Raw genomic sequence first — 12,524 nt, 5'->3', positions numbered from 1 at the left:
AAAGCCTGCCCGGTGCCGAGGGAGCCGTGCTCCACCCGGGACACCTCCCTGTCCTGGAAACGGCTTCACCCGCCGCAGCTGACACGCTCTTCCTGCCAGCCGGACAAACTTTTATAAGTAAAATACTTAAAAATGAATGTAAGCGGAAATAACAATACAAACAACCACCACAGACCATCTGGAACCAGAAATAAGTTGTTTTCTTTTTCTCTTCTGTATTTAAGATGGAAAATACAGTTTTACAAAACGTGTGCATTTCTCAATTACTGCTTTTGTTAATGACAACTCAAGTGAGAGAACCACTCCGGTAACAACAGTTATGGAAGGGTTATAACGTGTCTACAAAAATATGAACAACATTTACAGTAAATAACAGATTAGTGACATTAACACTGGCAGCCGAATTCAGCCATGGTGTAAACTCTTGCAATCCCCCTGACCTGCCTGAAGGCTGCATTTGTCTCAGTACCTGTGTGAAAAACGTGCTTTTTACACAATACTATCGATTTAGTGCTTCCACACGTGCCTTGGAATTTTTCTCCTACACGCAGAGCGTTTTCGGCCGGCACCTACTCCTCCACAATGCATTCATACTCGTGTGTGTGTGCCCTTCCGACATTCAGCTACGACTCTGCTCAACTTGTTTCAAGCAGGAGTGCGGAATAAAAGGGAAGCAGACAAAATCCTTCCAGGCAAGTGTACAGCTTAAGGAGTATTGAGTACTAGGGAGACAGTGATTGTAATGTTAATGGCAGCAATAATGACCTCGCTGCAGGGCGTTTCCCGGCAAATACTGGGATTTTTTGTTCTTTTTTTTACTAACGAGTGCCCACAGGTGCAATTTATCTAACACATTAGAAGCAAAAAATGCAGGAGTTAGAACCTCACTATTATTAATTGATTTATTCCTGCATTATGCTAAGAGCCATCTTACTGAAGCTTAAGTGTTCTCGCTCTAACAGCCTGTTCTTAAATCAGCAAACCATGTACTGAATTTTAAGCATGCAGTTATATTTTACATGGGAACACAATGAGATTCAGGCTAGTTCAGAAAGTCAAGTTGCTTTGTCCAGAGATGGACATAAGCTTGTGCTGAAATACATCTCTGAGTTGGGAACACAGACAAATAGGATGTCTAAATACAGTACTGGACCAAGGTTCTGCCTTTCTGCCTCACAACATTTTGTTTCTGTGCCTCTGAATAAAGTCACACAAAGACAAAACTTAATGAGTGTACACCCTGTTTTTACCCATATGGAAACATCCTGCTCCTGATTTCCAGTCTGCAGCAAAACCTCATACAAAGCACTTCTGGGGAAAGGTAGAGGCACAGGGGAGCAGACACAGAGTAAACAAATGCAAATTCTTGGTCCTTAAGTCCATTTGCTACTGACACCCATTTCCTCAAGGAATTATCCTGCTCACTTATGTCTCCCTCTCTTTGAAATACACAGTAAGGCAGGGCTTTAACCCCCCCCAAAGTAAGGAACGGGTAGCCCAGGAAGGCACAGAAAGGTTCCTCAAGCTGGATATATTCTCATCCCTCTTTTCTTTACAGAACTTCCCACCTTTGCATCTTGTTTCACTGCCAGCAGCTTGGCTGTGCCGAGTTCCCCTTCTTTGGCAAGCAGGGCTGATCAACCCTCTCACAAAGGCCTAACAAGGTAATGTCTGTACAGTGCTTAAGAACATGCAAAGTGCAATATAAGTGCCAAATGTTCTTATTTTTGAGATTAATGTATTAATACTCCAAGAAATAGAAGCACTGAGGTAACTACAGCTTAAATACATTCCCTCATGATTAAAAAAAAAAACCCAGCTAATATTCTTCTCTCTAGAAGATGAATCCTGAATATGAAGTGATAATATTTATATTCTGTCAAGCTTAGCACAGCCACAGAGTGTCCTTTAAATAACAGCAAAACCAGGGACATGAGCTGAAGTTCTCAGAGAAACTAAGAATTCTGCACTAATAATTTCCTCAAATCTCATCTCTGTGCTGTTCCCAGCACGTTTACTCCCATTCATTACATCCAGAGGAGCTGGTGTCCCATGCCACTGAAGCAAAGCGCAGTCCAATGTCAGATCTGGCATTCTGATGGCTGAACAGACTGAAATATCCCCCAGCAAAGGTAAGTACCTACAATCTGCATGAGCTCTCTTAAAAGTTCAGGTTTTGCCCTTACTGAAGTTCCTCAGCCGGGAGCCTGAGGCAGTAAGGCTTTATGTACAATCCAATGCACAAGCTCCTATCAGAGCACTCCAGCTATCAAGTGTCAACCGATTATCCTGGTGGTCAGAACAGGATGGATGCAACAATGAATTAAACACTGCACATACCTTTTCTGTTTTGTTCCTGTATTAGCTTTGGCCAATAATGGACCCAAGATTCAACTGACTAACCATCTGGTCAATGAAACCAAGCCCTGCATTCCTATGCACTGTGTGATAGTGATGTGGCAGAAGAGTCAGTAGCACCCTAACCAGTAAACAAACACTGCTGCAAAATGCTTATTAAAGTACCAGAATCCAGCTGTTTCCAGGTGTTGAAAAAACACTGGAAACATCTCAACAAGGTGTCCTGGTTCTGGTGAAACACTACCAGTTGCAGTAGGCCCTGCTTAGTGGTTTCATTCTGTTTTCCTACTCCAGTGCTTGTGTCAAACGTTCCCTTCATCGATGCTCTGCAACTTCAGTCTTTGGCTGGCATGGGGCCTGGCACCACGCCGGGCGTTCCCACTGTTTCCTGCAGGAGTCCACAAGGGGAACAGGGCTCCTGGTAAAGCATCTTCCCCAAACAGGCTGAGTTTCACATCAGCTTCTATAGCTCGGGCCAGGCTGGCTGCATAACTGTCCAGAGATTTATGGACTTCAGCTTTTACGTGAAGAACAGAATTCTTTGCAGCTTCTGAAAAAAAGAAAAAAAAAAAGGTAACAGTTGGTAAGCATGACTGTGCAAAGGCTTGAAAATTAATATAGATCCTGTTGTAAAGGCATGATCATGCCCTCTGCAAAATTAGTACACATTTATCAACAATACTCATATTGGAACAATACCTCCTACACCATTCTATGAGCGCAAAGCTTCAGAATGACCTGGCATAATCTGTGTTGCTGCAGCTGTTTTTGTAGCATCTGTACACCTCTCTACTCACCAACATGTTGAGCAATACAAGAGTTCATCCTAAATGTGACTCTTCAGTGAGGCTTATGAAATAATTTAAAGCTTCAGGGTGCTGAAAGTCCTGAGACTCACCAAGAAGAATTGCTAAACCTGTGGGGACTTGTGCACTGAGACTTCCCTCTTTCACAAGAAATTAGATGTGTGCTCCTACGTAATCACTCAGAAAGATAGTGGGAAATGTATGCTAATGTGTTTGCACAAGGAAATATTCATCTCATGCTGGGAAGAGGACAAAAGGGAATTTTGCCAAGATGTTTAAAAATTCCATAGAGTTTTCTCATTATTTCAGGTTTTATTATTACTTGATTCTTAAAGGCGTCCTGCTCATTTTCATCCTATCCACAATCATGTATTGTTTAGAAAAATCAGTTGTTATTATCAAGTCTTCTATTGACATTATTGTAACTCAGCATAAATTAATGTTCTGACATTTTACAGATGATGAGAGCAATGTTCTGCTAGCCCAGATTCAACAAGGAAGTTGACTGAAAAAATTGCAGTCCATCTGCTGAGAAACACACCCAGTAAAGCAAAGAATTTAAGTAAAAAAAAGTAAATTAATCAGAATAAAATTATGTTGAGATCATTTAAGTCTGCAAATGGAAGAATTTCAAGTCTGTAAGTGACAAAGTTGAGAAAAGACAGCAAATGAGAAACACAGGGATAATGCAATCAAAATATGAGGACAGGAAAATATATTCCCCAAGAAACACAAAATAGAATGTAACAGCCACCAAGATGAGTGGAATTGCAGAGAGGATACTGCTGTGCAATTTAATTTATATATATGCAGGGAATCCCAGCTTCTAACTCTTGTCCTTGCCTGCTGCTGGTTGAGATCTGGAATAAAGACCTGATTTTGCTTTCTGTTGTACCTGCATGATTGAGCAGGTCTGTCAAAGCAAACAGTGGTCAGATACTTTTCAAGACAATTCTCAAGGTCCTGGGAGGCTTCATGCACAATCAATATTGCTGACTCTGAGCATTTTCATACTTGCCCCTACACTCACCTTTAATTTGTTCCACCTCATCTTCAAATGTCACTGAACTCCTCCTTCGAGGGGGACAGATGCAGTGTGGGGCATGAGGGCCATCTGAGCTATAATCTTCAAGAAGCATCGTATCTGTTCCTGAAAAGAACAAGAGCCCCCAAGTAAAACAGCAGCACTGGGATACAGTATCGTGGCAAAAAGTTTTCAGCCTATTTTCAGCAGTTCCTTCAAAAGACATCTAAACCCAGCTTTTGTAAGTAAATTTCAGCTCAAATTAAAACACTGCACAGGAAAAGAATGAGGTCAGTTTTCACTGGAAGGATTGGGAAGTCTTCTCATTAGAGACTGGCCATCACAGGCCCCAGGATCACGTACTACATGCAGCAAGGATGGGGAAAAGGGACTAAGGCTTCCTTCTGCTCTTTAGTAACTCACAGTAAAAGCATCTGAAGTGAAACAGCATTTCACAGTGGATCACTGTATATCCATTGCCAGGCTATGGACTGTGCTCCCTCCTTAACCAGCAGTGGCACTTCTAACAGCATTTTGGTATGGCTTTAGTTTTGTTCATTTGTTTAAAATGCTGTCACAAGATGGAAACACCGCATCCTCTTAACTGAGTCAGGTTTACCAGCAGGCTGCTCTCCTTTATCACATACAACTGCAGGATATCCACAACAGGCAGAAAACTACCAGCACAAAACAACTACCAAAAATAAATGCCAGCTCCACAGGCTTCCTTTACAAAAGTAGGAAACAAACCCCTTACACCAAGCAACTTTTAAAAGATCACCCTCTGGTGTCTCTAGAGCAGAAATACTCTCTAAAATAACCACTGCAGTTAAGGACTGGTAGCTGCCAGAAAAATCTAGCAACAGATCGGGATAGAAAATTACCATCAGAACACTTTTTCCATTTTCCAAACCATCTTTAATTGAGAGATCTTGAGTAGTAATGAAATCATAAGCTGAAACCATCCTAAGTGTGTATGTTTACACTGCAGGATGAACAAGGTCTCTTACAAAATAGGAACAGAGATTCTTCACAGCACTCTGTTGCTCTGTTCCTTGTGGATCCAGAGAAAGTCTCCAAAGAACAACAGAAACTGAAGGAGAAGGGCACAAAATCAGTGAGCCTTGTTCCTAGGACACATTACCAAGGGAGGGTCACCATTCTGTAAGCAGCATTTTGCAAGTACAGCTATTGAGAGCAAAGGAGGAAAAAAGCAACTGCCGCAGTTTTGTTGGAACAGCTGGAACAGATGTTTCATGTCTTTAGTCCACCAGGAGACATCTGTGGGTGTAAATACTGACTGTCCACGAGACTGCTGCCAAGTGCAAACTTCTGCCCAAGTAGGGAGCAAGAGACTTGCAGTTACCTGAATCCTGTGAGCAGCTGAAACCTGTGTCTCCTGTGCTGCTGCTGTTTCCCAGTGGCCTCCCACCTGCCATGAGGGCAGTAAGGTGAGGAGATAGTCCCAAATCTGCAAGAAAGTTTTATTTTTGTTACACAGTGAATGGTTAAGGAGTTTGCAATGGCAAAAACCTCTTCCAGTAATACCCATTGTACTGCCTTATTTATTATTCTGCATATAAAACTGACCTTGCTGAAGCAGAGAGCACGTCTTCTGGACTCCCCATCTTAGAAATCCAGTCAGCAGCTCTCAGGTTTGGAAAGGCAAGTCTCCTTTCTCTCTGCACCATCTCCCTCCCTGTTGCAAGTCCATGTGTTTTATCAACCAGACAGGTTGAGCACCAAGGGTATGCTCTCACATGGATGGGGAGATTTGCCAGGCATCTTCTAGACAGAGAATAACCTGGTAGCCACCAGCAGCTGTGACGGGCCATTAGTGTTGGGAAGAAGCTTAGGAGCAAGGCTGGGGCACAGAGATGCCCAACTTCTTTCAAATCTCCAAAACAAGAAGGGAGGAGATCTGTGAGATTTTTACAAAAGGTGCTGCTTTGGATCCTACCTTGAGATTCTGTTGTGAGTTTGTTGGGGGTCTTTTTCACTTCCCTGTCAGCCTCCAGCTAAGACATCCGATGTCAGTTGAAGCTGACAGCTTCAACTTTATCACTTGGAAAAAGAAAGAAATTTCCTGTCTTTTCCCTTCCTGTTTTTTCCCTCAGTTTCCAATGTATTAATCCACAGCATTTTCTGGATACAGACTTGCCAAAGCTCCTGGAGCTTGTAATGTGGCTACAGCTCCTTAACTCTTTAATTTACATGACAGTCTCTCCCAGTGTTCAGGTTGCAGAAAAGATAATGGACGCCTTGCTGCTCTCATCTTCCCTCTGCATTTTAGATCATCCTTCCCAATTAAATAATTTCAGTTCTTGCCTCTGCATGAAATATCCCTTGAAGATGTTCTATATTTGGAAGCTTCTGTACATGACCAGGGAACTTATTAAAAATCTGAATGTCATTGCATTGCTACTTTAAAAAAGAAAAAAACAAGAAACCAACAAACTGAGCAACTGGAGGTCTCGGTCTCCAACTTGGGGACACACCAAATAACTCCATGGTTTTACACCATAGTTTTACTTTGTTTATGACATTTTCTTCCCAACCATCAAGCATAAAAGCTGAACTTGCAGAAACAGTTACGCCAGTGGAACCTTAGTGGATTTTAGAGAGTTGTAGCATGAGGCCATTAATCAAAGAAAAAGTGCAGTAAAAAGTACTGCTGGTAGAGCTCAAATCTGGGCAACACAAAATGGAAGGCACACAAAAGGAAATGCTTGAGAAAGAAGAAAATAAATTATTTTTATTAACCTCATCACTATGTCTCCTCTGCCTGAGAAAGTTTTACTACAGTAGGAGAAAGATGTTAACTATAAAAAAAGAGGAGTCTCCTTTCAAATGTCTATAACCTGAGTGATGAAAGACTGCTGAAAATTCCAGAAACATCCAACTCTCTTTACAGAGCCCTGAAACGTGCCAAACACAGGCAGACAGGAAGCCTTGCTCTTGGTGGTATTATGGAAGTGTCTTTTGCAGCCACATCTTACCTGTGATCCTGTTGGAAATGCTGAAGAGCCTCGATGTCCTGTGCCGCTGAACAAAGGACTTGCGGTAATACCGATCCCCAAAGCACATCCCCAGGAGTTCCTTGCGCACTGTCTTGTTCCACAGCCCATAAATTAGCGGATGGCAAATGGCACTGGAAAAGGACAGCCATGTAGCCAATGTCTCCAAAGCAGGGGAAATACTGTTTTTACCCCAAAGTGCCTCTGATGTTATTACCACCATGTAAGGTCCCCACGTAATGACGAAAGCTCCGATGACAACCAAGATGGTTATGAAAGCTTTGCACTGGTTGGCAGAGTAAACAACCCCTTGGAAAGCGTTCCTTCGGCTGCCAGAGGAGGACGTGGAGGTGCTGGAGTTCTTCCTCCCATTCCTCTGTGAGTCCTCCTCCACAATGACAACAGTCCCACAGTGGATTTTGCGGGCCTTAATCCTTGCCACACGGAATATGAATCCATAGCAGATCATCATGACCACGAACGGCAGCAGCGCGCACCAGATCTGCCAAAAGGCCGTGTAGGCAGCCTCCTTGTGCCAGGCGGCCACACACATCCACTTGAATTGGTCAAACTCCAAGGAGGACCAGCCAAAAAGGGGAGGGAGGCAGCCAATAAGGGAATGCAGCCACACGTACACAAGAGCTACCACTGCTCTGTTGCCCGTTATCTTCATTGGATAAACCATCGGGTACAGCACAGCATAGTACCTGTGGGGCAAGAAAAAAAGTAGTCCACAGGAGCATAAAAGACATACAAGAAAGAAAAGAACACTCTTTAATGATGCAAATATCTAGTTCTTTTTTCTTCAAACAGGCTCAGAAACCTGCTTTAAAAAACCCCAGATCAATGTCTGCATTTTCCATTATTGATGACATCGCTTTCTCTTGCTCCACATCAAAATTTCAGGAGGGGCTGAAGTAAAAATGACATTCCAGCAGTACACCATGTTAGCCTCTGCAGTGCTTCTCAACTCAGTGAACAGGCAGTGAGTTACTCTATGAGAGGAGCAGACAATTTGTTACAATTCTTTACCAAAGAGCAGCTTACCTGTCTATAGCTATGAGTCCCAGAGTGAGCATGCTGGCTGAGCTGATCAGCATGTAGAGCAGGGCGGAGAAATTGCACCAAACAACCCCGAAGATCCATTCTCGCCTGATGGAGCTGGTGACAACAAAAGGCAGCACCAGCACGGAGAGTAGAAAGTTGGAGAGGGTCAGGCTGAACACAAACTTGTTGCTCAAGGTGAGAAGGTACGACTTGCGATACAGAGTGACAACAATCACCAAGTTGCCCAAACAGATGAAGATGGCAATGACAATTATAGCAATGGACTCGGTGACTCTGACTGCCCCATCTTCCTCCGTGGTCAGGTTCCTCAGGCCTTTCCCATTGCTGAGGGAGGAATTGCTGTTCATGGTCAGAGTGTGCAGACCTGGGGCAGCCAAGACATGCTGAGCAGCTAGAAGCAGAACAATGCTCAGAAACATTCAGGTAAGTGTTCTCCAAACTCTTTCCAATGACTGGAGGCCCTTTTGCCTTTGTTAAAATTTACCTGTGGTATATGGAATATACAGGAAACTGCATATTTTAGATGGGCAAGCGAAGGGGCAGTAAATTGCCTGTGGGCAGACCAAAGAGGACAACACCAAGCCTAGAACAGGGAAGACAAGAAGAGGTGGAGAGGGGAAAATAAGAAATAAAATAGGCATATTTTACTTTAAAATTTTTACAGCTCTTACTTGTTTCTAAGTCCTACTTACCAGGCCCTTTATCTAGGTTGTGAAGAAGCAAGAATGTCACTATCAGTCTTTGTTTGTCTTACTTTAAAGAAAGTAATTTAAAAAAAAAATTGCCTATACCGATAGTTACCTTATATTCTGCCTATACAGCATTTACTGGTGGTCTCTGGATGCCTGGCTTGTCATACCCTGCTGACTCTTCCTTAGCAGTTGCTAAGTAACATTCAAAGACTCAGGGACCACTGCACATACTCTCCCAACATGATTCCTCCATGTTCATAATCACCTTAGCTACAGCACTGATTGTATTTTTCTGTCAACACCAAAGAACTGGAGAATTTGGTTTCTGTACAGGTTTGAAAGACAGTTCCTTGCATTAAGATAAGGTCCAAGCTACAGAAATGCTTGAGAACCTTTAATCCTTGACTTCTTAGTGTTAGCATCCATCTCACTGATTCACAGCCTCATTCCGTGAAACCTTTTTTCTTCCAATTCCTAAACAATTCCTCTTTCACCTGCTGCCTCCAAATGACATTCACTACCTACTTCATTCAGTCCTCCAGCCACCTGCAGGACAGCATAATGAACAAACAAACGAACAAATGCAAATATGCAGACCAGAAAAAGCTGAAGAGTCCACCAACAAATATAAAGTTGATTTTAGCTTTTCTGGGAAGTAAGGGACTCAGGAAAGTTATCTCAGCTAATTCTGCAACTGTGCCAGGATGGGTCATAGGTCTCAGACAGCTGGGAATACTCACAGAAATGCTTCCATCTGCATGGCTGCTGTGGCATTAGGCAGCATTGTCAGTTTGGAAAGATGCCTTTTTTCCATTTTTATCTGTACTTTCCTAAGAACATAATAAAAGACATTACTGGGCCATGCTTTGTAAAAACATAACTTAGCTCTTCCCTAGCCTCTGACTGAGGATGTGTGCAAAAACACTTCCCCTCGAGTTTCTTTCTCTCTCAGCACGCCTGCACCACCTCTGTCTGCCTTTCCAACACTTTTTGGCCGGAGCGGGTTTCGCGAAGGAGGCTTCCCCCGCGGCCGCTCCCCGCCATAGCGATGCCCGGGGCACCTGGCGCTCCCGGTCCCCTCACGGCCCTGCTGCACCCTGCGGGGAAAGCGGCCTCTGGCAGAGGTGGCCCTCCCGGGGCAGGGCTGCCCGGGGCGGGGACAGCATCCCATCCCATCCCATCCCATCCCATCCCATCCCATCCCATCCCATCCCATCCCATCCCATCCCATCCCATCCCATCCCATCCCATCCCGGCCGCGGGCAGTGCTTCCCGGACACACACAGCGGGTGGGACCGAGTTAGAAATACTATGGGGAAGGGGGGTTTCGCCATTTTGCCCCCGCGCTCCCTCCGGCAGCGAACAAAGGGCTGGAACAGGGTCCTCTGCCCCGGGCATCCATCACCTCCCCCGCACCGCCGGCGGCGAGCGAATCCCGCCGCCTCTGCCCCCTCCCTGGCTCCGCACTCACCACCCGCCGCCGCCGGAGACTTTCCTGTCTGGGGCGCCCGGGACGCCCCTCAGCCGCCGCGGCCCGAGCCTCCCCCGCCATGGGCATGGGCACGGCCCCGGGCCTGCCCCTCCCGCCGTCCCGCCCCGCCGCCTCAGCCCGCCGCGCCCCCTCCCCGCCCGCCATGTTCTCCGCCGCCGCCCCGGGGCGGTCCGCGCACTTTTCGGGAGCTCAGTTAAAGGGCGGGGAGAAGTACTTTACACAGATGAGGTAAAGCCATTTGTCCCAGCTAGTAGTGCTGGGCAGTCGTAGAGCCTAAGTGCTAGCCTAAGTTCCTAGACCCCGAAACACTATTAAAAGTAACACAAAGAAGATTTGGGGAAGAGTTTTTCCCGCACACACATTTGAAGCAAGACATAGGATATAGGTGTCGGTATAAAGGGCACAGTATAAAGGGTGAACAATAATTAAATGCCGTGCTTGTGCATCCCTAGTTCCTGCTTTTCCCTGGCAACGCCCTTGAAGGCAGAGGGTGACTGCCCTGATGTGAGCTGTGCTATATTTTGATGGCTCTGTGGAGTTTTTAATGCTGTGGACATCAGTTTCCTATGGCTCCTGTCTCAGTTCACTCCAATGCTCCAACAGCAGGAGCTGGACTGTGTCTTGCTCCTGTGCCAGGGGAAGTCCATAGAGAGTAGTCTGCCCTTTCGATGATGACGCAGAAAAGCAAGACAAGCACCCACCCATCAGTGCTGGAATACTAAGCTGATGTATCATTTTCAACCAGTTCTACTGATAGCTTTTTACAGGACTTCTTAAAGCTTACCACGCCATTGCACTTCGACATTTTAGAAAGACCGTCTTTGGACATTATTCAAAAACATCGAACCAGCACAAGAGATTCCATAATGAGCAAAAACTGATGCACAGAAGTTCCATCTGAATTTGAGGAAGAATTTATTTCCTGTGCTATAGACTGTGACTATTCACAACCAGAGAGATTATGGAGTCTCCTTCACTGGAGATATTCCAGACCTGTCTAGACACAATCCTGTGCCGTGTGCTCTGGGTTGACCCTGCTTGAACAGTGAAGTTGGACCAGATGATCCATTGTGACCCCTTCTAACCTTGCCCAGATGTGATTCCGAGTGCACAGATGTGTGTGTACCATCTAAGCACAGAGCACTTGTGTGATGGAACCACCTAATGCCTGCTGCAACTGTAAGTGTGGCCATGGAGATGGTCCAGGGCCACCAGAGGCTTCAGAGCTCCCCAAAACTGCTCCTACCCAGCTGTCCCACTGCTCTCGGTGAGGTACCCATGGGGAAGTGGCTGGAGGCACAAGCACTTGTGGGGCGCACAGACATTCTCTGCTGGCTTCTGCTGCTCAGCTTTGCTGGAACAGGGCCTTGGGTTAGCTTGCTGGTTCTTGATCCTGGGCAGAGGAGATTAGAGAGCCCACTCTCCCCACGGTGGCTCCAGTAGCACAGGGAAGTGTGGCTCCCCACCCCTCACCCACCTGCCCCCCCATATCACCTCACAGAATCACAGACTGGGTAGGCTGGAAGGGGACACGATGGGTCATCTGGTCCAACCTCCCTGCTCAAGCAGGGTCATCCTATAGCACATGGCACATGCTTGTGTCTAGACAGATCTGGAATATCTCCAGTGGTGGAGAGATCACAACCTTTCTGGACAACCCATCCCAGTGCTCAGTCACCTGGATAGTAAAGAGTTTCTTCCTCATGTTCAGGTGGAACTTCTGTGCATCAGTTTCTGCCCCATTGCCTCTTGTCCCACGGCTTGGCACCACGGAGAAGAGCCTGGACCCATATTCTTGGAATTCCCTCTTTAGATACGTGTTCACATTGATGAAGGCCCCTCTCAGCCACCTCTTCCCGAGGCTGAACATGCCCAGCTCTCTCAGCCCTTCCACCTCACGGAGATGCCCCAGTCACTCAGTCATTTTCCCTGCTCTCCGCTGGACCCGCCCCAGGAGCTCCGTGTCTCTCCTGTCCTGAACAGAACACTGCAGATGTGGGCTCACTAGAGGCGCTGGATCCCTTCCCTCGCCCTGTTCTTCCTGATGCATCCCAGGATTCCGCCGCC

The 12,524-nt window shown here is 45.8% G+C and overlaps 1 protein-coding gene across 4 annotated transcripts; it reads right to left on the bottom strand.

The window, feature by feature from the left end:
• Positions 1 to 258: 258 nt before the first annotated feature.
• Positions 259 to 12,519, bottom strand: GPR161 (G protein-coupled receptor 161). 4 transcript variants are annotated; one of them, XM_088051277.1, is made up of 8 exons: positions 12,463 to 12,519; positions 9,706 to 9,795; positions 8,758 to 8,856; positions 8,253 to 8,664; positions 7,188 to 7,912; positions 5,555 to 5,659; positions 4,195 to 4,314; positions 259 to 2,908 (listed from the first exon to the last, which is right to left on the bottom strand). In XM_088051277.1, exons 2-8 carry the CDS (start codon positions 9,737 to 9,739, stop codon positions 2,661 to 2,663), a joined length of 1,743 nt encoding a protein of 580 aa, XP_087907403.1. In that variant the 5' UTR covers positions 9,740 to 9,795; positions 12,463 to 12,519; the 3' UTR covers positions 259 to 2,660. The 4 variants fall into 4 exon arrangements, with proteins under 4 accessions (XP_087907403.1, XP_005523996.2, XP_087907401.1 ...); XM_005523939.3 differs by lacking the exon at positions 12,463 to 12,519 and adding an exon at positions 10,437 to 10,526; XM_088051275.1 differs by lacking the exons at positions 9,706 to 9,795; positions 12,463 to 12,519 and having other exon boundaries at positions 8,758 to 9,586.
• Positions 12,520 to 12,524: the final 5 nt, after the last annotated feature.

The sequence above is a fragment of the Pseudopodoces humilis genome, chromosome 2, assembly GCF_049639895.1.
Source record: "Pseudopodoces humilis isolate 2021_Gansu_Grassland_sample_001 chromosome 2, ASM4963989v1, whole genome shotgun sequence".
Lineage (NCBI taxonomy): Eukaryota > Metazoa > Chordata > Aves > Passeriformes > Paridae > Pseudopodoces > Pseudopodoces humilis.
Note: the sequence above shows the minus strand (reverse complement) of the source record. Positions and strands in the feature narration are given on the sequence as shown.